At 41.3% G+C, this 21,654-nt stretch overlaps 2 protein-coding genes and 1 non-coding gene across 3 annotated transcripts; 2 read left to right on the plus strand and 1 right to left on the minus strand.

Annotated features, from left to right (window-relative positions):
• Positions 1-1,469: 1,469 nt before the first annotated feature.
• On the minus strand, positions 1,470-7,527 carry rpn1 (ribophorin I). Its single transcript, XM_044173838.1, has 10 exons — positions 6,866-7,527; positions 6,098-6,162; positions 5,461-5,767; positions 5,158-5,367; positions 4,877-5,069; positions 4,506-4,605; positions 4,272-4,410; positions 2,969-3,088; positions 2,560-2,805; positions 1,470-2,482 (listed from the first exon to the last, which is right to left on the minus strand). Exons 1-10 carry the CDS (start codon positions 7,103-7,105, stop codon positions 2,300-2,302), a joined length of 1,803 nt encoding a protein of 600 aa, XP_044029773.1. The 5' UTR covers positions 7,106-7,527; the 3' UTR covers positions 1,470-2,299.
• A 6,188-nt stretch (positions 7,528-13,715) lies between these two features.
• On the plus strand, positions 13,716-13,788 carry trnaf-gaa. The gene has a single exon. It is a non-coding gene; the product is annotated as a tRNA-Phe (tRNA).
• Positions 13,789-16,001: 2,213 nt separating this feature from the next.
• On the plus strand, positions 16,002-21,650 carry LOC122888759 (ras-related protein rab7). The gene is made up of 6 exons (XM_044223584.1): positions 16,002-16,061; positions 17,959-18,021; positions 18,244-18,370; positions 19,440-19,658; positions 19,800-19,928; positions 20,021-21,650. The coding sequence occupies exons 2-6, from the start codon at positions 17,969-17,971 to the stop codon at positions 20,114-20,116; spliced, it is 624 nt and encodes a 207-aa protein (XP_044079519.1). The 5' UTR covers positions 16,002-16,061; positions 17,959-17,968; the 3' UTR covers positions 20,117-21,650.
• Positions 21,651-21,654: the final 4 nt, after the last annotated feature.

Consider the following 21,654-nt stretch of genomic DNA (forward strand, 5'->3'; position numbering starts at 1 on the left):
TCCAACATCTTGGTAATTGAGTTTATTTGTACCACATAAATGACAGTGAATGCTTTGCAGGGTAGCAGTAACTGTCATCTCTGCAGTCTGACTCAGGTGGAATTCACATCACTTCATTGTTAAGTTTCCTTTAGATCACATATTTAAATATATTTCATTAAAGATTAACACAGTAGCTCAAATGGACAATAGAGCCGAAGAAACAACAACATATATTGTTTTATTCTTTTTTTTTTAGAGGGCGGGGGTTATAATATATATATGTATAAACTGTGACATTGATTATAATCAGGCTAAAAAGGCATACAATTGAGGCTTTACAATTTATACATGTGTTACACAGTTTGGCAAAGAGCCTTAAAACTTCAAATCCTTTTTCTCAACTTCACTGTTTCTGTAGTAAGTCATGTTTTTTGTGTGATATTGTTGTTTAATATCTCCAGTAGCAACACAAGAACTAAACAATCTATATATTGATGATATATAAAATATAAATATGGATGAAATAGTAGGAAATAGTCTGAATGGAAAGTAGGGAGGAATGCTGCTGCTAGAAGTGGTAGCCTACATTAGAGAAAATGTACAGTAAGGATAATTTAATACTACAATGACAAGTGTAGACCATGAAAATGCATGGAAAGTGATTTCACATTAAATCGATGCCAGCTTTATTCTGTTCTCCCAACCTAGAGAGACCTGATGGCGTCATTACGGAGTGGTAAGCAGACGTGAGCTCAGCAGTTTGTTCGACACAGTCACTGGTGTCGAGGTGGACGTGTGCGAGCAGCAGCAGTCCGCCGGGTGTGTTCTGCTGTGAGAATGAGACTCAGCGGCTCTCCGAACTCTCAGTGCTCCAAATCTTCACTCACGTACAAACACACAAACAAAACTGCTATTGTGTGGCCTTTCACCAGCACAGAGCATCAGTGCTAACAGACATTGTCTTTGCTTTCCCCCTGCTGTGTATTTTCAGAATGATTATTGTATGGCACATACAATATGTTAACATTATCATTGTGAGGGGAACAGGGCCTGTTATTATGGAGCAGGAAATGACCTGCCAGGACCCCTGGTGACCTCAGAGGGAAAGCGATGACCTGAGACTGACCCTTATGTTTGTCCTGGGCGCCGACTGCGATCGAGGCAGGTGGGGCTACTCTGAAATAAGGAATGCAACAATGTGCTGGAAATTCCCTCTGAGGTGCCAGTTTTGAAAGGGGCACCAGTCATAGTGCATATGTAGCCTTTTTTTATTTATATGTCAGCAGAGTATTCAACAGAATTGACAGGGTCGAAATGCAGTGTGAAGAAAAAGATGGTGGTTCTCGACACAAGTGCGCCCTCTTTTGATTAACCAAGGGTACTGCTTCCCCAAATGAACAGTCAAAACCAGAAATAAACTAAAACTCCCTCATCCATCTTTACGCATACCTACTGTGTAATCTAAAAAAAAAAAACATGCTATATGATGAGTTTCTCAAAACTTTATTTCAAAATTTGACAGCTTTCCATATCATTGCCCATTTCACAAACATCTGTGTCCCATCTCCCATGTCTTTTCTCGCATACAACCTAATCTCATGGTCTAAAAACACCACTTACAAAACAAACAAAAAAAAATCATACAAAATGTAGAAAATATGACTGAACATCAACAACAAGTATCTGGGATGACACAGAATTAGAGCTTCAAATTTGTTCAAATATAAATGCAGCCAGGGGCGAGTAGAAAAAATTTGTAAGTGCAAAAGAGATAAGATTGGAAATGACTATCACCTTCATACTTAACTAGAGATGATTCAATCTCAGAATACGGTATATGTGAGTAAAGACATGAGAAAGAACACACTTGGGCCCTTCAGCTATTCGTTAAAAAAAAAAAAAAAAAAAAAAAAAAGAGTCCCATAACCATGCATACTTAAGAGGGGGGAAAAATATACAAAGTCCAGATCTGAACATGAAAATTAAGTGTCAAGTCTGAGCAAAGTGTGACACAGTTTAAGTGTGGCTCGACAAACTCAAAAACAGACAAACAAAAAAAGCCCAAAGTTGTGATGTAGCTGCTGTAGAGCTGAGCACGCAGTGACCTTGAGTTTATCACAAGGCACAAGATAAACCCATCACTACCATAAGATGAGATGTTAACAGTCCATGTCTGGGTTCAAGGATGGTTAAAAAAAAAAAAGTTTAAGTTTTTGCGTCACATTTAATTTAATTCTCATACATACAAATAGTCGGTTGTATGTTGTAGCAGGGCTGGTGTGTGCCTGTTTATGTGTGCTAGTGTGGCAGGAGTAGTTTAAAGGGCATCCAGCAGACTGTCAATGCGGCTGACGAGCTCCTGTCTCTTGCTGGTCAGAGTCTTCTCGCTCTCGATGTAAGCCTCCTTCTTGACCTTACCCGCCACCAGCCGCTCCGCCTCCTGGCAGGAGCGGCACACCAGCTCCTTCACCTGGCCGTCCAGCTTCTGCACCTCCCCGACCTGAGAGCACAGAGAGGGGAGTGAGCCTCCCTGCACATCCAGTTCATTTAACAACAATTCCAACGCACATCACTCACCTTATCAGCCAAGTCGGAGCCCTCAGCTTTGAGGCGGGCCTGCAGCGAGCTGATCTCGTTGGTCAGAGTGCGGTGGTCAGCCTCCAGAGTCTTCCGGCCGCTGTTGAGCGCCCCAGTGTCACGGGACTGTTTGTAGCGGTTGACCACCTCATCCATGTGTCGGTACAGACCCAAGCGCTTGTTGACCAGAGTCAGCACCTGCTCCGTGATGGAGGCCACCTTCATGCGCACCTCAGCCGCAGGGTCCTGAACAAAGAAGAAAAAGATGGAAAAACAGATTTAAAAAAAACTGATTCATAACACACAAGGAGTGAAATGACAAGAACTGAATGAACTGTAGGAGAGGAGGGGAGCAGAAGGACAACAGAAACCAGGCTCCCTTTATAGAAACACATGAATGTTGTCATACCTTCGTGATGGCAAAGTCCAGGCGGACATAGATGATGACAGTGAAGAAGAGGATGTAGAAGGCTCCTACAACCAAGAGAGGCTCCTGCAGCATCAGGATCTTATTGAAGTTATAATGAACCTGGTAATTGCAAAAGGTTTATTATTCAGATTTGAATAAAATTTCACAGCTCATATCAAATTCACTGTGAAGTAAGGTTGCAACGGTATACCATGGTATGAAAATTGACGGTTATCATACCATGCACATTTGCTTATTTACGGTATTGAAAGAAGAAAAAAAAAGCAGCCGGAGGATACTGATAATAATAAGTGTGTGAAGTGAGTCTAATTAGACTGAAGTTTTCATTATTTTGTTGATAGGCAAAATATTAATAAATCACTATTCTGATAATTGATGAATCAAGTCATTTATCAAGTAAAAATACAAAACATATGCTGGTTAAAGCTTCTCAAATATGAGTTATTGCATGCTTTTCTCTAACATTGTAAACTGAACATCTTGTTTTGATTGTTGCTGCTGTGAGGATACGGCACTGTGAAGAATGTATTATGAAAGTACAGTATAGCGTTACTTATATTCATAACATTAACAGCACTAAACATTTAAATCCCCACGAGCAGCCCCTAAAGACTGACATTCATGAAATCCCAGAAATAAAAGCGTGCTGGTAATTTAGCTCTTCATAGAGGCTTTCCTGAGCCTTGTTCCACTAAGCAAGTTTACCAATTTATCTAGATAACTGCTGAAAAAAAAAAAAAAAAAAAAAAACTCAGAACCTCTTCAAATTTAGAACAAGGACTGATGTAAAAAGACCAGTTCCTGTTTTTACTCAAAGTTATCCAGACAACTCAGTAAACCTGCTTCTTGGTACAGTTTGTTTGTCCTAAGGAAGGCTCTATAGGTCACATCAAAGGGTCTTCAAAAATCAAACAAGTTCATACTACTGTTACCACAAAGGAACTCAGCTCTTTTGCGCAAGGTTTACATTGTGGCCTGAAGGTGGCAAAAGAAAGCACACAAGGTTCCCAGTTGTGATAGAATTCAATCAGACTGTAAAAATGTGACTGCTGTAGTGCACAATTACTTTAAAACATCCTGTGGAAACTAAAAACACCTGTGTACAGTTGTGAAGGTTCACTGGCTTCAACATATCTGGACATGTGGTTAATTAACAATGTAGTAGCTACATGTTATGTTAGTCAAAGCGATCTTCTGCAAATCTGCCGGTAAATAATGCATATACTATATGTATATAAACAGCATGCCCAAATTCCCCATATTTTTCTACCATTCGTCTTACCACAACATCCTGAATGTGATGCTCCACCAAGTTGTTCTTAGTGGCGACCAGCACTGGTCGGCCAAAGGTATCCAGATATGTATAGTGCAGCTGGTTCGGCATGCGATCAATTTTGTAAGGTGTATCCACGTGGATGTTTCTGATAGAACACGACAGGGAAAATATGAGAAATCAGCATCAAGTACTGCAAAAATCTCAAGCTAACATACTGTACATTTGCTTCCACACACTGACCTGGCCCCCTCTGGCAGGATGATTTTCACAGTGAGGGAGTCAATGACCTGGTCATCATACACATGGTCAACCAGTCTCATTTTCAGTGCATACTGGTCACCTAGAAGACAAAATGTGACACATTAGCAACACATCCTGGGATTCAGTGATTAGGAAGGATGTGTCTAAATAGGAAGCCTGGGTTCAAATCATGATGACCGCAAGCATCTGCCCTGCTGAGGTGGCCCTTGAGAGACACCTAGACACTGGATTTGTCTCAATTATCCGCCTGTACCCTTCCTCTCAGTTTGGAGTGGTCCTTCAGAATATGGGTAGGAATCAAAGTTTTCTCCTATGTTTGGGCTAGTTAGGGTTATCAGAAGTCAACACACCCAGAGTGTAGAGGTACTCGTAGCTGGGCAGATTGTAGCCAATGATGTAGTGGGTCTTCCAGCCTCCAAACAAGGGGAAGCGAGGCCTGACCTCCACCTCCACTGAGTCATCCAGAACCTGCAGATGGGAGGTGGAGATGTTGCCAATCTCATCTCTGTAGTAGACGTCCTGGGCCGAGGCAGGAAGGATTGTCTGTTGAGGGGAAAGCATATATAGTCATCATCAACAACACCTAAATAATAACAAGTCAGACGCCAGTGGTTTGTGTTTAATATAACACCTTGAAGGATTTGACAGATGAGATGCCGCTGTCTGACTGGCGCTGATAATCGTAACGTGAAAAAGGCCCCTTCAGGATGGCTCCTGTGTGCCTCAAGTCGATGGTCTCTTCTACAGCGATGTTACCCCAGTGAGAGACCTCAATGGTCCGAGTGATGCTACTGATGGTGAGGAAGGGCGAGTTGTTTTCGTAATGAATCTTCATTGTATCCTGGACAGTAGAGAACATACACAACACACAGAATGATTTCGCAACTTTCTTGCAGCTTCACTTGAAGCTCGTCAAATCTGGTCAGAGCTGTACCTCGCTGAACGGAGCCATGTCACGAAAGGGTCCGTACTCGATGATCTCATCATTCTTGCTGGGGTTACCCAGTTTGGTGTAGCTCTCCACAGTCTTGGAGGCCAGGCGGACACGCGTGGTCTGGCTGCGGGTGGGGTACGGGGAGTACAGGTAGTGGTTCCCCTGAAAGACCACCAGCTGGCGCTCAGCCTGGGTGACGTGTGAGGGGAAGGGCTTCAGGACATGGCTAAACGTCATCTCCACCTTCGCTTTCAGCTGAGCACCTGCTGCCAGACTGGAGGGCAGCTGCACTTTGTAAAACTGCCCACTGTATGGGAACAGATGAGACATGACGGAGAGGAGCATGGGTAAGATACAATTGTATAATGATGTTAATGCTGCTGCTGTGAAATATCAGCTTCTCAGGAACTAAATGTAATCTTGTTTTCAGGAATACATTGTTGGGGGGAGTGGTTTTATTACTTTACATTGTACATGGAAAGTGCGGACAAAATGACCAAAATATTTATCAGTAAGTCATTTTTGTCATCTAACAAGTTGCCAAGTATTGTTTTATAATCACATGTGTTTTCATATTAAAAAGTCACTGCACTGACAGAAATCACTTAGATGCCAATGCAAGAGTCTGATCTCTAACCTTTGGCCCTGAATTGTTGTCTGTTGGAGTTCAAGTGTGCCATCCTCCTCCTCATCACCCTTCACCTGTGGAAAGTGGAAACATGGTGGTTTGAGCGTACAGGACAAGTGAGAGGTTTTTAGTGCAATGGATAATAGTTCCTTTAAGGAACCATGTGTAGCGTATTATTCTGTCTAAAAACAGCACTGATACAGTTTCATTCATAGTGGAAGGGGCAGGCCTGCGCAGTCACACACGGAAGTGAGCTGCCCAGCGCATACGTGTCATTCAGCCACTGACAGAGCGTGCAACGCTGCGGAAGTTAACTTCTTGTTGCCCACATCCTTAGCGATTCAAAATTAATTTATCTGATTTAGGTTGAGCTGTTCGCCACATCCCTGCTCACAGCAAATGAGCGGATGCCAATACCTTGCACTAAACAATACACATCTCGAAATAGTAGCTAACTGTGACTGTTTGACGTCAGTGCTTGCAGAGCTCACTGCCCGCAGGACCATACTGAATCCCATCACATAACTCCCAGCTAGTAGCTGTGATTTCATGCATTCAATGAACACACTGTAACACCGTATGGTAGCACGCTATTAACCTGTGCAATATTGCTGCTGTCAGTTTAACACAGAAAAATGCAACATTTGAGTGCAGCAAGATTTTGTACATTCAAAATACGTGTAGCCTAACGTTACTATGAAGTGGCTAACATGCTCAAGCTAGCGAACCGGTTACAGGCAGAGGTGTTGGCGTTGTTTCATTCACTGTTTGGCTCACCGAAGCTCCGATGTATGCCAGGTGCGGGACCAGGTCATCTTCGACCGCTAATATGAAGCTCTGGACGGCAGAGTGTCCCTGGTTGGACAGCACGATCTCCGCGGTGATCTTGGCCAGATGAGTGCTCAAGTCCACGGTCCTCTTCACCTCCTCGTTCACCAAACCGTCCGCTGAAACCTCAGAGCTCAGAGCAGCCAGAAACAGCAGGCAAGCGGCGAGAAGTGGCGACTTTCGAGTCATGGTTAAAGAAATTAAGAGCTGAAATATCGGGATAATAGCGGAAAGACTGGGGGAAATGTAGAGCAGCAAAGAAAGGCCGCCGTGCCGCTCTACATCAGAAAGGATGACGCTTCATTCAGTCCGACGTGATAACGTCACGGCGCGCTCTTTACAACGCGCTGTGCGTCGACGCCGATGTGAAATCTGACCCAAACAAAACAATCATTTAGATGGTTTTTCAACAGATAAAACGATTTTAAGATAACTCGCGAAACGTTTTACCTCTGAATTTTGGTGGCAGTGACCTTTCTTGGCCTGCTGATGGCATTAGTGTCAGTCTACCATCAGTTTATCAATAACAGATTTGTGACAGACTTCTTCTTTTGTGGCATATTTTTGTAGTTTTCATGCCGAAATGACGGTACCCGACAGCCGCTAGTCTGCAACATGGGCTGTACAAAAAAATGGACGTAGTGTCTGTGACGTTACCCATAAGTTTCTGAAGAGCCGCTGTGAAGCTCAAAGTGGGCGGCTCCGGTGGCTCCAGCCGTCGCCATCTTGGCAGTCCCTGACTCCGGCTAATTAGTGATGGTAATTACGGCTCTTTAAAGGGAGCCGGATCTTTCGGCTCCCAAACGGCTCTTCATTTAGTACCACTTCTGCTGGTCACTGCCTAAGTTACATTCTCATTTGTTGCAAGCAATAAGTATGTAAGGTTCTTCATCTGCAATACATTCAAATATTTGTCATATGGATGGTTAAGTGGGATATGTCAAGAATAGCTATCCTAGTTTTATAAGAAAACATCCTACTAATGAAATAGTATGGTTAGTAAATAATTACACAACTCTATACAGACACATACAGAAGCCCTATATTTCTATTTAATTTGATATAATATAAAACAAAACATATTTCTGCACTTTTTCATATGAGCAGACTCGTTCACGACCGACAAGAGGTGGAGCTGAGGTGGGCCGAATGAACTCTGGTTGATGACACCCACGTCCTTAATTAGGTATAACTTTAAGCCTTAATATAATTTAAACACGTGAGTAATATAAAAATTCACCCCCGCACAGTTGTCATGAAGGGGGAAATTAACTATAGAAACCAAAACCGTTCTTTTTCCAACGTCATTCGGTGTTTTACTATGGGAATCACGGAAAAACTACCTAAGCTCACCAGATGAGTCAGATACCTGCTTTAGAGCTAAATAGATGTCCCATCAAGTCGCCACGTTGCCTAGCGAGGTATTGGCAGCAACTCTGGTTTGTGCTGGTAACTCTAGTTTGTGCGTGGCAAGCTATTCCAGCCGGCTACCACATATTTATATTCTAAATAGCCACAGTATCTCGGGCTAACACATCACGCAAGCCCGGTTGGGTCAGCTTGCATTAGCTTGTGTGCTGGCTGGACTTTGGCGCACAGCTAACGCGTAATTGCGGGCTATCCTCCGTATAGCACAATTAGGCTAACACCAGCTATAGCAGGTGCACCCTCGCAAGACTAACGTTTAATGACAAGCCTTGTGGTTGTTTCATTATCTAGGCTAACACCTAACTTCCCCTTTTTGTTTCTCTATTCCAGGCGACATGTCTGTGCCCGTGGCCCCCACCAAAGAGTCCAAACCAAAGGAGGCCAGTGGCGCCTCCCACCCGTGACCCGCGTTATGTGGAGCAGCCATTTCGGGCAGGGACCCACACCCATTATGCATAGAGTGCATGGCCGCTAAACATGCCCAGGCCTTGCTGGCCAAGTCTGTGCACACTGCGCAGCGATGCCTGAGAAAATCCTGCAGAGGAGACTGAGGGTTGCAGTGGCGAGTGTTGGTAGCCAGGATCCCTGCCTGGCCACCTCTGCCACCGCCGCTAAAGCAAACCCTTCTACCCATCAGCCGCGAGCCACTACGAGCTGGGCGGACATGATGGATGAGGGCGATGGATTTTGGAGAACATGGGCCAGCAGTTGGACTCAGGGGTTCCGAACCCAGCCCTCTGGGAAGAAATCTGCGTTGTTAATGACCTCCTCCTGTGCTCCTCCCATGGAGCTATACAGGGCCGCGGTCGTATCATGGTCCTGGCGGTTGCGGGAGAAAGCGCTCTATGGCTGAACCTGTCTGGGCTAGGTGATTTTCGGCCCAGTTCTCGAGAAAATGAGGGACATCAGCACCATCAGAAAAAAACAGAAAGGGGAGGCTTTTGACCTGTGCCTGCCTCGCAACTAGACATTGCGCCCTCCAAGCTATTCAGGTTTCTCTACAGCAGCCACTATGGCGAGAGGGAGGCAGCCAGAAGCAAAACAGATGCACAAGCAACAGGCCATGGGGAAAACAGTCTTTCGCCACCGCAGCGGTAAAACGCCGGGCTCCTCATCCCACAGAGGGGAGGAGGAAATACCCCACCTGATGCTGCAAGCCCTGTCTCACCCCCCAAAGAGGAGGAGAGGAGGTGAGTTCTGGCCCCTCAATGTTCAGCACTGGGGCTCTTGTTCCAGTTTCCCGAGCCATCAACCAAGGTTTTCCTCATCTCACTTCAAGGTTGGAGGGAGGGGAACCACTGTTTCTGTGTCAACAAGCACATGCCACCTGGCACCACATTAAAATTTCCCTCCAAGTGTTACCGATTACTCATGTTCAGTGTTCCCAAGCACTAATTCATTTTCCCTTGTTGACAGAAATAAAGTCAGCAACTCCGCATCCAGGCACAAGGCCGAGGGCGGGTTGCACCACACAAAGTCATACAGTCTGTGAGAGAGGGGTCATACCCCCCCCCTCCCCACAAGAGGGCACTCACGCTCTCTAGAGGGGGGCCTCTCATTTTGCAGGAATACAAAAAATTAGGCAGCTGATTTTGTGCAATGAGATAATAATGCAGGAAACCACCGTTCAACTGGTTGAGGTAAACCAGACCAACCTCATTCAGTGGCATAACCAACAGCTGGAAGGTCAGGTGCAACTTCCTGAGGCATGACTGGTGGCAGGTGTACCACTGCCACTTACAAAGACACAGCCTGAGTTTCCTCCACAATATCAACATCAGCTGCACACGTACCACATGCCACCCAACACAGCTGGGCAGGCAAAAACCAAGTTTCAGTGGATCGAGCCTTCAGTTACCTTCACAGAGCCATCAGCCCCCCCACCTTCTGTCTCATTCCACCCAGATCCAACTTTCAGCTCCTTCAGTGCAGCTTCCAGGTACGGCAGTTCTGCCAAGGGCAAAATCAGGCTGAGGCTTATTCATTGCAAGCCAACAGCGCTACAGCTGTTTTGTGTAACTGGTGTCATGCCGCAGTTGTTGATGCTGCCAAGTCATTTGTTTTCGACCAAGTGCCACCAATACTACATCTAACAATCCTGCCAAGGACACAGCTGCAAAAGTAAAACGCAAATACAATGGGACAGTGTCGCATACAACACACTGGTCATAGCCAGTACAAGGGGAAAATGTATTGCCCAAACACTGTCAGCAAAGAACAGTGGCTGAAGCTGAGGAGGAAGTAATTAAAACCACTGAACTCACGATACATTTCCCTGTTCTTGGTGTTGTTTGCATATGAGGATTCTTATGTGTAATGTTTTAGTAGACGTACTAAAGTTTTAACTTTTGATATTAATGTGACATTTTTGTGCTGAAACAAGTCAATTCATTGATTAGTCAATCAACAGAATATTGATTGAAAATTTTTAATAATCATTTTAATTTAATTGTATTAATAGCAAATTTGTATGCGTAGACTTGGACTTAAAAGTAAAAATGGACATTGAAATGTTGGAAAGTAAGTACTAAAACTGTACAGTACTAAAAATAGGGATGTCACCATCATCAGTACTTGGGTACAACATCAATACCCAAATTTATGTTTTCAGTATACGGAGTATACGTCACTCTGTAACTCCCTGCACCACTGTTTTCTTATTCTAATGTAGCTTTAGCCTGCATGTTTAAAAACTGAAAATGTTTAAAGTTATAGTTGTCCTTATAGGAAATGAGAGTGCATCATCATATCATTGTATTTGTTGTTACAGCAGGATATTTCAGACAGTTGATCTAATTTGAAATTATTTTTTGTTGGATTAATTTGTGTTATGCGTGAAGGATGCAAGCCAGTGTTGAATTTGGAACTCGGTGTGCTTATTCTAATTTAGCCTATATGTTAAAATACTTGAAACACACAGTTTATGTTCAGTTTTTCAATTTAAAAACAGAACTGTATGCAAATTAAGGAGTGTGTGCTGGATGGTATTGCTTGCTGTGCTATTGTATCAGTTATGGAAAAGTGTGGAATTTTACTGTGTTGGTATAAACTACTAAAAGTCTGATATCGGACATCTCTAACTTCCCCAAAATAAAGCAGCATACTGAGATTATACTTGAGTGCCATGGCTCTTCTGTGGTGGAGGGCCATATCTCTGGGGGAAAAAATGTTTGATTGAAGGAGGTGATGTCTTGTTCAGAATCAGAATCAGCTATAATGGCCAAGTGTGCTTCTGCATACGTGGAATTTAACTGGTTTGCAGTAGTCTCTACTTACATATATTACAACAAAGTCATCGGAAATAAAATGAAATATAATACAATAGGAATAATAGCAATAGAATAATGGAAGTATGCACAGTACACTCAACATGGTATGTTCGGACCATTAGTCTATTAATCAATTTGTCGATTGACAGAAAATTAATTGGAAACTATTTTGATGGTTTAAGTCATTTTTCATGTAAAAACATTTCATGGTTCCAGCTTCACAAATGTGAAGATTTGCTGCTTTTCCTTTTAATGATTTGAATGTATTGCTAACAATGTTGAGGTTTGGACTGGACAAAACAAGCATTGTGAAGGTGTCGTTTTGGGCTCTGGGTAATTGTGACTGCATTTCTCACTATTTTCTGAATTTTTAGAGAAAATAATCATTAGTTGCAGTCCGATACAAAATGAGCTCCATCTCAGCCAACTACAACAGAAAAATCCTGCTTTTACATTAATGCATGAGTAATAATAATCTAATGATATAGTATGTAATAGTATAACAGTCACAGGGGACATTTTACTGATTATACTTACATACTTTTACTTAAGTAACAGTTTCAAAGCGGTACTTTTACTTCTAACAGAGTATTTTTACAGTGTGGTATTAGTACCATATGATAAAAGTAATGCCATTTATTCTGCTGAGGAACAGACCTGTTGCCTTGATGCCCACAAACGGAACACAAACGATCCAGGTTGCAGTTAAACCACTGCATTCTGTACCAAATGAAAACACTCCAGTCTTCCCAGAATAATCACACTCCACAGCTGATACAGGTCTAAAGTCTTATTGCAACAGAATAGATGACTATTTCCTGAAAAGTCATTTTGACTTTTTTTATTTAGTCCAACTAGTGCTGTTTAAGGATTTCTCTATCAGTAGGCATTGTTAAATGCCTTCTGTAATTATTCATAAAACTACAAGGAGCCCTAAGCAAATAGTTTAACAATATAATAGATTAAAACCAAAATCTGGCATTATATTATGTACTTGGCATAAAAAAAAACTAAACCTCACACACAAATAATTGCTGATAACTAAAAATTCTTCTCAAGATTGGTTGAACTAAGAACACTAGCATTTGGCCTTCTCTCTGTTTTCTAGCACAATTTGTTACTACATAATTACACTGCAGGACTGCGGAGTCATCTTAGTGCCTGAAAACATAGGAGAAACATGTAGAGCTGCTAATGAGCTTTCAATGTAAGCAGTCAAAGTCACATTGGAAACACATTCATCTGTAAGCACCTCTGTGGCTCTCTGACCCCTCAGCTGCACAGGGCACTTTTCTATCTGTAACCATAAAGAATATCTCACTCTTGTCTTACAAAACACAATCATTGATTAACAGTCTTGTTACCACCACACTGCAGCTAATTGGTATCTATTGTCAAGTTTCAAGGTTACTGGCGGCATTGTTTCGGCGTTTATACATGTGTGCATCAACATGCTTCACATATATAACGTTAAACGGGACATATTTAAATCATTTTTTAGCAATATCTGGACACATCTTGTCAACCTAGTGTGGAATAGTTAGCCTACTAGTTAACGTTTGGTAGCTATGTTTACATTTTTTATTTTTTTTTTATTTTTTTACAGTTAATCTCACCAATGTGTAGGTCACCACCTAACTATGCCTTGCAAATTTAGCGATTGTATATGAGTTGGTGACATTTACGTGAAAGACAGCGATCAAACACAGGTCATTTCATAAGAATCAAATTCACTTCAGTACAGACAAGAACACGAGTTTGAACTTTGATGGCATTATTAAAGTTGGATCTGGACATTTGATTGGCGTTTAAAAAGATGGACTGCACCGCGGGGTTGGTTTTGAAATGATCTACTTCCACATTTGATTTGTTTGCAAACGATAGACCAAGCTACACATTTTTTTGTGAAGTTATGGAATTCGGTGGGGAGTTGGGACTTAGACTGGACATCCCAAATGTGCCTGATTTTATTATTGATTTATGATGTTATTGAGAAATTTGTAATTATTTTTCATAGGACGAAACGTCTTGGAGAATTCTGACAAGATTTATCTGGCGTTTGACAGACTGTAGATACTGTGGCATGTTTGTAAACATAACGTGCCGAAATAGCTCAGTTGGGAGAGCGTTAGACTGAAGATCTAAAGGTCCCTGGTTCGATCCCGGGTTTCGGCAGAAGGGTACTGCTTTTAGTGAAAACACTACACTTTCATGTCAATTAACGTATAGTGAAAAAGAACCAAGTATTGAGGACACATCTGTAGTCAGTCTCATTGACAAATCCGTGGAACAGACTTTATGAGATAACGGCAACATGTGGTTTATAATGTTGAGGGAAGTCCCTATGCTTCTGGATTTTGCTGTAACTGAATCAGTTTTATAGTCAGTTGGTAATTTGCCAAAGATGGGTTTGCCAGAACCACATTGGAAGTTGGTAGTTAATATTTGAAAATCAAATCTCACAATCAGTCAATAAGGATCAAACCGAGTCAATTCAAGCTTCTATCAGAATCAGAATCAGGTTTATTGCATACAAGGAATTTGCCTTGGTATTTTGGTGCATAACAATAAACATAGTAAGAGAAAAGAAAAAACAATTCAAGAATCATAAAAAATAAAACAAAAAAACAGAAAAATGTACAATGAAAAATATATTAATCAGCTATCCTATGCTGCACATTGACTGCTGAAGATGGCATCACCCGTAACACACGTGACTTGGTTGTGGCCACGATAAAAGGGCATTTTATTTGCAGCAAAATATAAATCTGATAACATGATGTAGCTGACTGTCATGTGTAAATGAAATGTGATTTAAAAAACTCTCTGTATTAGAATATAATCTACATACAGGAATAAATGGAGTTTAGGACATTACTGAATAGACAACGTGATTATTGAGCATTGAATTAAAAAAGTCTGCCAAATACCTTAGATGTAGCTGGGGATTCAGTTCCATAGAAACCATAATGAGGAGGCATGAAAGACAGCAGCATAAAATGACCTACATAAAATAAGACAAATCATCTAGTGTCAGTTAAATGGAAAGAACAAAATCACAGTCATCATCACATATGCTATATTGGTCCTTCAAATACCCAGATGGTATAGTAAGCTGGCCAAGAGAGGACATGGAAGCTACTGATAGAGATGCTATGAAGACCTGGAAACTCGGAATCATTATTACACCCAAAAGTCCAGCACCTAGACACTGTACACCGGCTGGAGAGGAGGTGGGACTTTGTGATGGTCAAGGCCACTGTCTTTAATGAAAGAAGAAACATCCCTGGATCAGTAAACTGGCTCCCAAAGATCATCTGCTAAGAGAATGCCAGAGCTGCAGTCATGGGGTGTGAATTAAGAGCTAGCAATAGAGCCATGGCAAGCCAAGGCCCTCCTTGGGCGGCACCACTGGCAGACAGCAAAGATGGCTGACATCAGGATGTCCTACCAGTGGCAGTAAAAGTCTGGAGTGAAGGACAGCAATGAGGCACTAATCATAGCAGCACTGGGGAGTGGGGAGTAGGTCACACCTTGCAGGTTATTTTGGCCAGCCATACAATGCTAAAAGAAAAGCCACATTTCACTTGCAACAGGACTATCTGTATCTGAGAGTATCTGTAGGCCACATTTTGTTGTTCTGTAGTCATTAAACAGTCACAATCGTTAACTCAGACAGTGTATGGGAAGCTTGCAGTTGAATGTTCAGTTAGTTTCAAAGGTATTTTTCACTGGCTTTTCTGTTCATCTGCACAATAAGGACAGATTTATTTAATCTGTCATTGCCTGTATCTTGTTAGATGTAATGCCATCATCAAATGTATAGCTTTTTATGTCTATATTGTAGCAGTGTTATTGTTAATTCGACTACATGTCAGCGGGGCAATAATTCAGCCGTACTAAATCACTGGAATTGTGAGCTGGACTTTTACTGGATGCTGTATGACCATCAGATGCCCATGCGTATAATCTGCTAGATAGATGTCCTTAAATCTATTTTAAAATTGGTGACATTTGTGTTGTTGTGACTTCTCACGTCCCGTGGAACAAGGCGTGTCCAGCGCGTGACGTCAGCCCTCCCCGACGGAGCTTGTTTTGGAGGAAGTGAACACAGCACGGCTAGCAGCTAGCGCGTTAGCTTGACAGGAAAAGCAAGCGTCAACGGGAACAGAGCGAAACAGACCATTGTACCAAATCGCTTCTCTTACACGAAGGGAGATATACATCAGCAGTGGCAGTGTTGATTTTGATAAGTAGAGTTAGCTGCGCGTCCAGCTATCAGAGATTATTTAACTGTCGACGCTCTAAGTTAAACGTGTTGTTTTCTTACGGCAGACATTTATAGGAGCTGTTAGCCTGTTAGCTAGCCTGCGCGTTAGCTAACGCTTCCAACCGAGGCAGAGGAAAAGTCCACTTTTGATATTTTTCACCGCAGGATCATCGCCCAGGTTGGTTTGTGGTGACTCTAGTTATTGGTTTTACTAACGATATATGTCAACGATATTCCTGTCGTTAACGAAGTTTCACTTTTGGTTATAAACCTTGCTTAGCTAACAAACGTTAAACGTTAGCTTAAATTAAGAAGTGTCACTGATATGGTAATTGTTGGTGGACACGGTATCTAAAAACGGCTGGCTTTAGCTAGTTGTTTTGAAAAGATTCTATATTTAATAATGATACTCTTCCCCAGCCTATGTTCAATCGTTTTCTTGCATTTGCTTACCTAGCTTTCTAGCATTTGGTCTCCAAATGTAATGTTTATTTTACCTTGCTAACCCTTTGCAAGTGTGATTGATGTCTTTATGGTCGTTATGTAAAATGTTGAGACTCTCTGCTACATCTTATAAAGTGGAAATATTCCCAACCACAGATAGGTCCACAGGTTGATCATAACTATAGAATATACCGGCATGTGTATTGAATCCAACTACAGCATTTGCTGTGCTAATCACGCTTGCCAAGTCATGGTTCCGTTAGTCCTGTGTTTTAAAACCATGTGATCAGTCCCTGACACAGTGTCATGGGGTGCAGATTATGAGAGTCGCACCGATAGCTCTATGCTATGTTTGCATCATAATAGCACTGATATGGATTCAAGCCGTGGCTTTTCATTCACATAAGTGGCTGTAAACGTTAAGTGATGTGTGGATAAAACCTATGGCTAATCCTTTTTCCAACAATGCTTTCTCCAGGGTCTAACCTGAATGGATTGATGATTTAAAGCCCATCGGTAATAGAGTTTGGACTTTGGTCATTACAGCTGTATGAGGTGGTTTATTATTACAAAGCACACTCAGCTGAGGTCAGAAATGCTTAGTGATGTCTTGAGCAGGCGCAAAGATGAGAATGTTTGATCAGCCGTGGGTTTTAGTACAAAAATAATCTGTACTTCTGGTGATTCAGATAATTAATTAATAGAAATATGGTTGCAATTTCAGAGGTTGTCATGGGAGGATGAATTTCGAGATGTTTATTAGGTATCGTTATATGAAGGAAATGAAGATTAGTCAATGGGGGAATGAGGATTACATTTGAAGAGGAAGAGTTGAGGATAGATAAGGCCTATAATGAGGGCATCTGTTTTTTCAACTTTAACAAATAAGATGTTGGCGTTGTTTATTTGTAGTGTTACTAAAATCTGTTAAGTCTGTGTGTAGATAATGATGAAAGTGCAGAACCTGCCCGTTTGGTAGGAGAAATACAGATCTGAGTTGGGAAGTCATAATGATGCACTACAGTATAGACATGTAATGATTAACACAATACATGGTTCCATTCGGTATGTTTTTGTTTTCAATTCATTGTAATGTTGGGAATGAAACAATGTAGATTTTTCCATTGCATGGTTTGTCAGTAGCATAAATATCAAGAAATCAGCGCTTTATAGTATAACAAAAACAACCAGCTGTTGTGACAAAAATAGTAGATGTCATCTTAGCTCAACAACCCCAGCACTGCATTGTTCAACATATTGTGGAGGGAGAAAAGCATAGTGAATTGTTTGTTTCATGAATTGTATTTAGAGCCTCATGGTACAATACGGTGCAGCGTATTGTTTTAACCCTATTACTGTGTTTGTCTTTGTTCGTGAAGTGAAGGAAACGCAAGTATAGGAGAGATTGCACTTGGTTTCATTCCTAGAACCGGCCCATTTCTTTGGAGTGTATTTCAAGACGCACACAGGCTATATCATCTTTCAGTGAAACCTGTTGGCCCATATCAAAAGAGCCATCACTAGGGCATGGCTGGATTAATCTTGTTTGAGCAATTCCAGCGTTGGTCTGCTTCTATTAGGAGTTTTCTTTTCCCCTCTAATCCATTTTTTTTTTTTTTTTGTCTTTACAGCTGTGGCACAATGACGTCAAGGAAGAAAGTACTACTCAAAGTCATCATCCTTGGAGACTCCGGGTGAGTGATGTAGAGCCATAGCCTCAAAGCTAAAGGGGTGGGACAACAATAAGGAGCGATGCCTGATGGTTTATTGTAAAGAAAACACTTAATTAGGGTATCAAATCTAGTCTGATAATAATACGCTCACAGCAATCAATTCATCACAATTACTTTTTTTCTGTTTCACTTGTTTCTGCCCATCATATGCTGATTGTTGTCCTGTGATTTAATTTTTTGTAGAGTTGGGAAGACCTCTTTGATGAACCAGTATGTGAATAAGAAGTTCAGTAACCAGTACAAAGCCACAATAGGGGCTGATTTCCTGACGAAAGAAGTCATGGTGGATGACAGACTTGTCACAATGCAGGTACTGAGGAAATAACACTCACAAGAATGCCACACTGACCTATCTCTTACTGTAAAAGATCAATAATATAAATTCATCTTTTTAGTGATTTTTTGCAGACTCATTAAAACTATGGAGGATGGTCATGTCTGTCAATGCATTTACATTCACAATAATAACTTACTAGTGTAAATAAATGTTAGTTGAGTTAAGGTTAAAAACCAAATAAAATTGAACTTGATTACTAGAGCTGGATAACTGGCTCTCTTTTTTTTTTTTTTGTTCAGTATTTCTATTCTACACATGCACCACAGAGACAGAATGAACTGGCTACAAAGCTGCATTTTTCTACACAAACAGCATTATGGCTAATGATGCTGGATTAGAAAAATATTTTAAAAAGGGAAGCAACAAATTGCTATCAATAAACACAATGTTGAAGCCATTTCTATGAAAGTAATAATATTTTGAGTTTATTTTGTAAATCTGAGAAAAACTTGTGTTGCAAATGAAACGTAGAAATTGGAATGTAAACAGTTAGCCAGTGATCTAGTATAATGCAATTTGATTGGCTGTTAGATTTAGTATGAAAGAAATAGAACCCTGCAAAACAGTCAGAAGCCACTGGACTCTGGAGCAACACGGAACTACACAGATAATTTGTAAGAAAAGTAAAGATCCTAAGTTTTAAATTTTTTATGTTTCGAGATTCATAATTAAACAGTCAAACAAAGTGGATTCGAGACTTTTATTCACTGACGTTTTGTGTTGAGTACAAAAGAACTTTCAAGTCCTAAGCTAGTGAGTTAGCTTGTTGCACTCACACACAAAAACCAACAATGTCTGTTCATTTTCTTAGAAGTGTCTTGTAATGTACCACGCGTAACTCCAGACTTCACATCAACTATGAAACAAATAGTGTAAACACGTGTAATTAGGAAGATCTGGTTAATGTGTACCATTTAAAAACTACAGCATTAAGTAGAAATTATTACCTTAATCTCTTTATTTATAGTAATAAGATTATTTTGTGCATGTAAACACTACATGTCGACTTTGATGCCTGCTTCCTCTCTATTCTGTATCTCAGATTTGGGACACAGCAGGTCAGGAGAGGTTCCAGTCCTTAGGCGTGGCGTTCTACCGCGGCGCAGACTGCTGTGTCCTGGTGTTTGACGTGACAGCACCAAACACCTTCAAGACTCTAGACAGCTGGAGGGACGAGTTCTTGATCCAGGCCAGCCCCCGAGACCCGGAGAATTTCCCCTTTGTGGTGCTGGGCAACAAGATCGACTTGGAGAACAGACAGGTGGGTCCAGATAAGAAATGTACGGTTGTGGGTTGTCATTTTTGAGGCCTTACAATTTTGTAGACTTGGATTAAATATTATCTCGTCATTATCTTCTGTCTGATGTTTTGAAGTGTAACATCAGCTCCTTTTGTGTTTCAGGTAACAACCAAGCGAGCACAGGCTTGGTGTCAGAGCAAGAACAACATCCCCTATTTCGAAACCAGCGCCAAGGAGGCAATCAACGTGGAGCAGGCCTTCCAGACTATTGCACGCAACGCTCTTAAACAGGTAACGGAGGCCAGCAAGAAATCCATCCAAACATCTGTTTCTGTGGAAGCTGCAGAGTTAGGCTCTCACGCAACTATACTGTCTGATTACAGGAGACTGAAGTGGAGTTGTACAACGAGTTCCCTGAGCCGATAAAGCTGGACAGGAGCGAGCGAGCCAAGCCGTCAGCGGAGACCTGCAGCTGCTGAGAACTCTTCGGGGGGTTGTCACTGCCCTCACTACCCTGTCTTGCCTTGTCTATATATCCCCTTTCCCATGACCCACTGTGTTAATCCCTAATGCCCAACATACAAGCAGCATCCCACTCATAGAGTATACTACTACACACACACACATGCTGTACACACCTCCTTATGTATACAAAACACACATTTTCTATAAAATATGAGTCTCCTAGCCCAAAGAACACCGTACGGACACATTATGGAATTTACTTGTATGATGCTTATTACTTCCCAGTGTTTCCCTACATACTCTTTCATGGTGGTGGTGGTTTGGGCTAATCTCATTTTCAGTTCCATGTATATCACTACTTTCACACCCAGTTTTGGTTCTAACTGCTTTTATTTGGATTATTTAAGTGATATATCCAAGCATTATCTCTATACATTTTTGTGTTGATGAGTAAAGTTAGAAAACTTGTGTTTTTTGTTGTTGTTTTGTTTTTTTAAAAATCAAAGTTTCTTTAGCAGTGGTGGTTGTTTTCTTACTTTTGCGGCCCGCCACCGCTGCATAAAGAGAGGAAACACTGCCCCCCCTCCCCATTTTACTCATTTGTATTGTGGCTTAAATTTGTTTCACTCCCAAAAACATTTCTTATGGTTTCACTTTATCTCATGCAACCTTTAAAAAAACTCTATGTAAGCAGTGAGTCAGAACTGAAGTAGTGAAGGATCAGAGTGCGTGAAGGTGCATGTGTGGGTCACATTAATATGCTGCCTGCTGATTCTCATTAACAGAATTGAAAATCCAGCTCCATGACAAGTCAATCAGACAAGTGTGTACAGATTTTTATTTTTTGCACTTTGCGGTCATCCACAATAACTGAAGACTTGTTCAGACATCTCATTTTGGAGCCACAATAAATGCAATTGTAGCTCAGGTTGAGGACATCGTGTGAATCCAGACTCAGCTCCTTGATCTGAGTGCTGTCCCTAACACACTATTTGCTGTTCCTCTACTAAAGAAATGTAGGTTTGTCTTGTAATCAGTTATTGTTGGTACATTTGACGTGGGGGATGAACCAAATCTAGACAGCATGTCATTCTACTTGATAGTCTGGGAGAGGAGAGATTTTCCTCAAGTATAAATATCATTCATAACAGTACTATTAGCTAGTACATTTCTTTTTACTGTCAACTATTGCAAGACTTTGTATATTTGCAAACCTCTCAATCATTGTGTGGGGAAGGCAAAAAGTTGTGTTGTAAATCTCCATATCTGACTCTGCCAGTTGCTCGTGTTGGCAAACAATTTAAGTGCTTGACATTTCTTTTAACCGATCAGATCTTTAACTGTCTGTTCGTATTATGTTAAAACTCTGAAATGCATTATAGATTACAAGATAGCATACATACTGTAACTTTGAAAGAAGAAAAAAAAATGGTGGGGGGGACTATTGGCATTTATTATATTATTAATATGATAAATGCATAGCATCTACATTGTTTCAAAATGTCTTTGCGTTTCAAGTAATAAAGATAATAAAAATCTGGAATAAAGCATA

Source organism: Siniperca chuatsi, linkage group LG2 (genome assembly GCF_020085105.1).
Source record: "Siniperca chuatsi isolate FFG_IHB_CAS linkage group LG2, ASM2008510v1, whole genome shotgun sequence".
Classification (NCBI taxonomy): Eukaryota; Metazoa; Chordata; class Actinopteri; order Centrarchiformes; family Sinipercidae; genus Siniperca; species Siniperca chuatsi.

Bases quoted from the DNA above. Each gene is read 5' to 3' on its own strand.
- LOC122888759 (XM_044223584.1), top strand. From the start codon at position 17,969: ATGACGTCAAGGAAGAAAGTACTACTCAAAGTCATCATCCTTGGAGAC. The intron at 19,659-19,799 runs GTGGGTCCAGAT...TTTGTGTTTCAG, and splicing joins TCGACTTGGAGAACAGACAG to GTAACAACCAAGCGAGCACA. The intron at 19,929-20,020 runs GTAACGGAGGCC...GTCTGATTACAG, and splicing joins CACGCAACGCTCTTAAACAG to GAGACTGAAGTGGAGTTGTA.
- rpn1 (XM_044173838.1), bottom strand. From the start codon at position 7,105: ATGACTCGAAAGTCGCCACTTCTCGCCGCTTGCCTGCTGTTTCTGGCT. The intron at 5,070-5,157 runs GTGTTATATTAA...TCCCCTCAACAG, and splicing joins CATCTGTCAAATCCTTCAAG to ACAATCCTTCCTGCCTCGGC. The intron at 2,806-2,968 runs GTATGACAACAT...TTCTTTGTTCAG, and splicing joins TGGACTTTGCCATCACGAAG to GACCCTGCGGCTGAGGTGCG.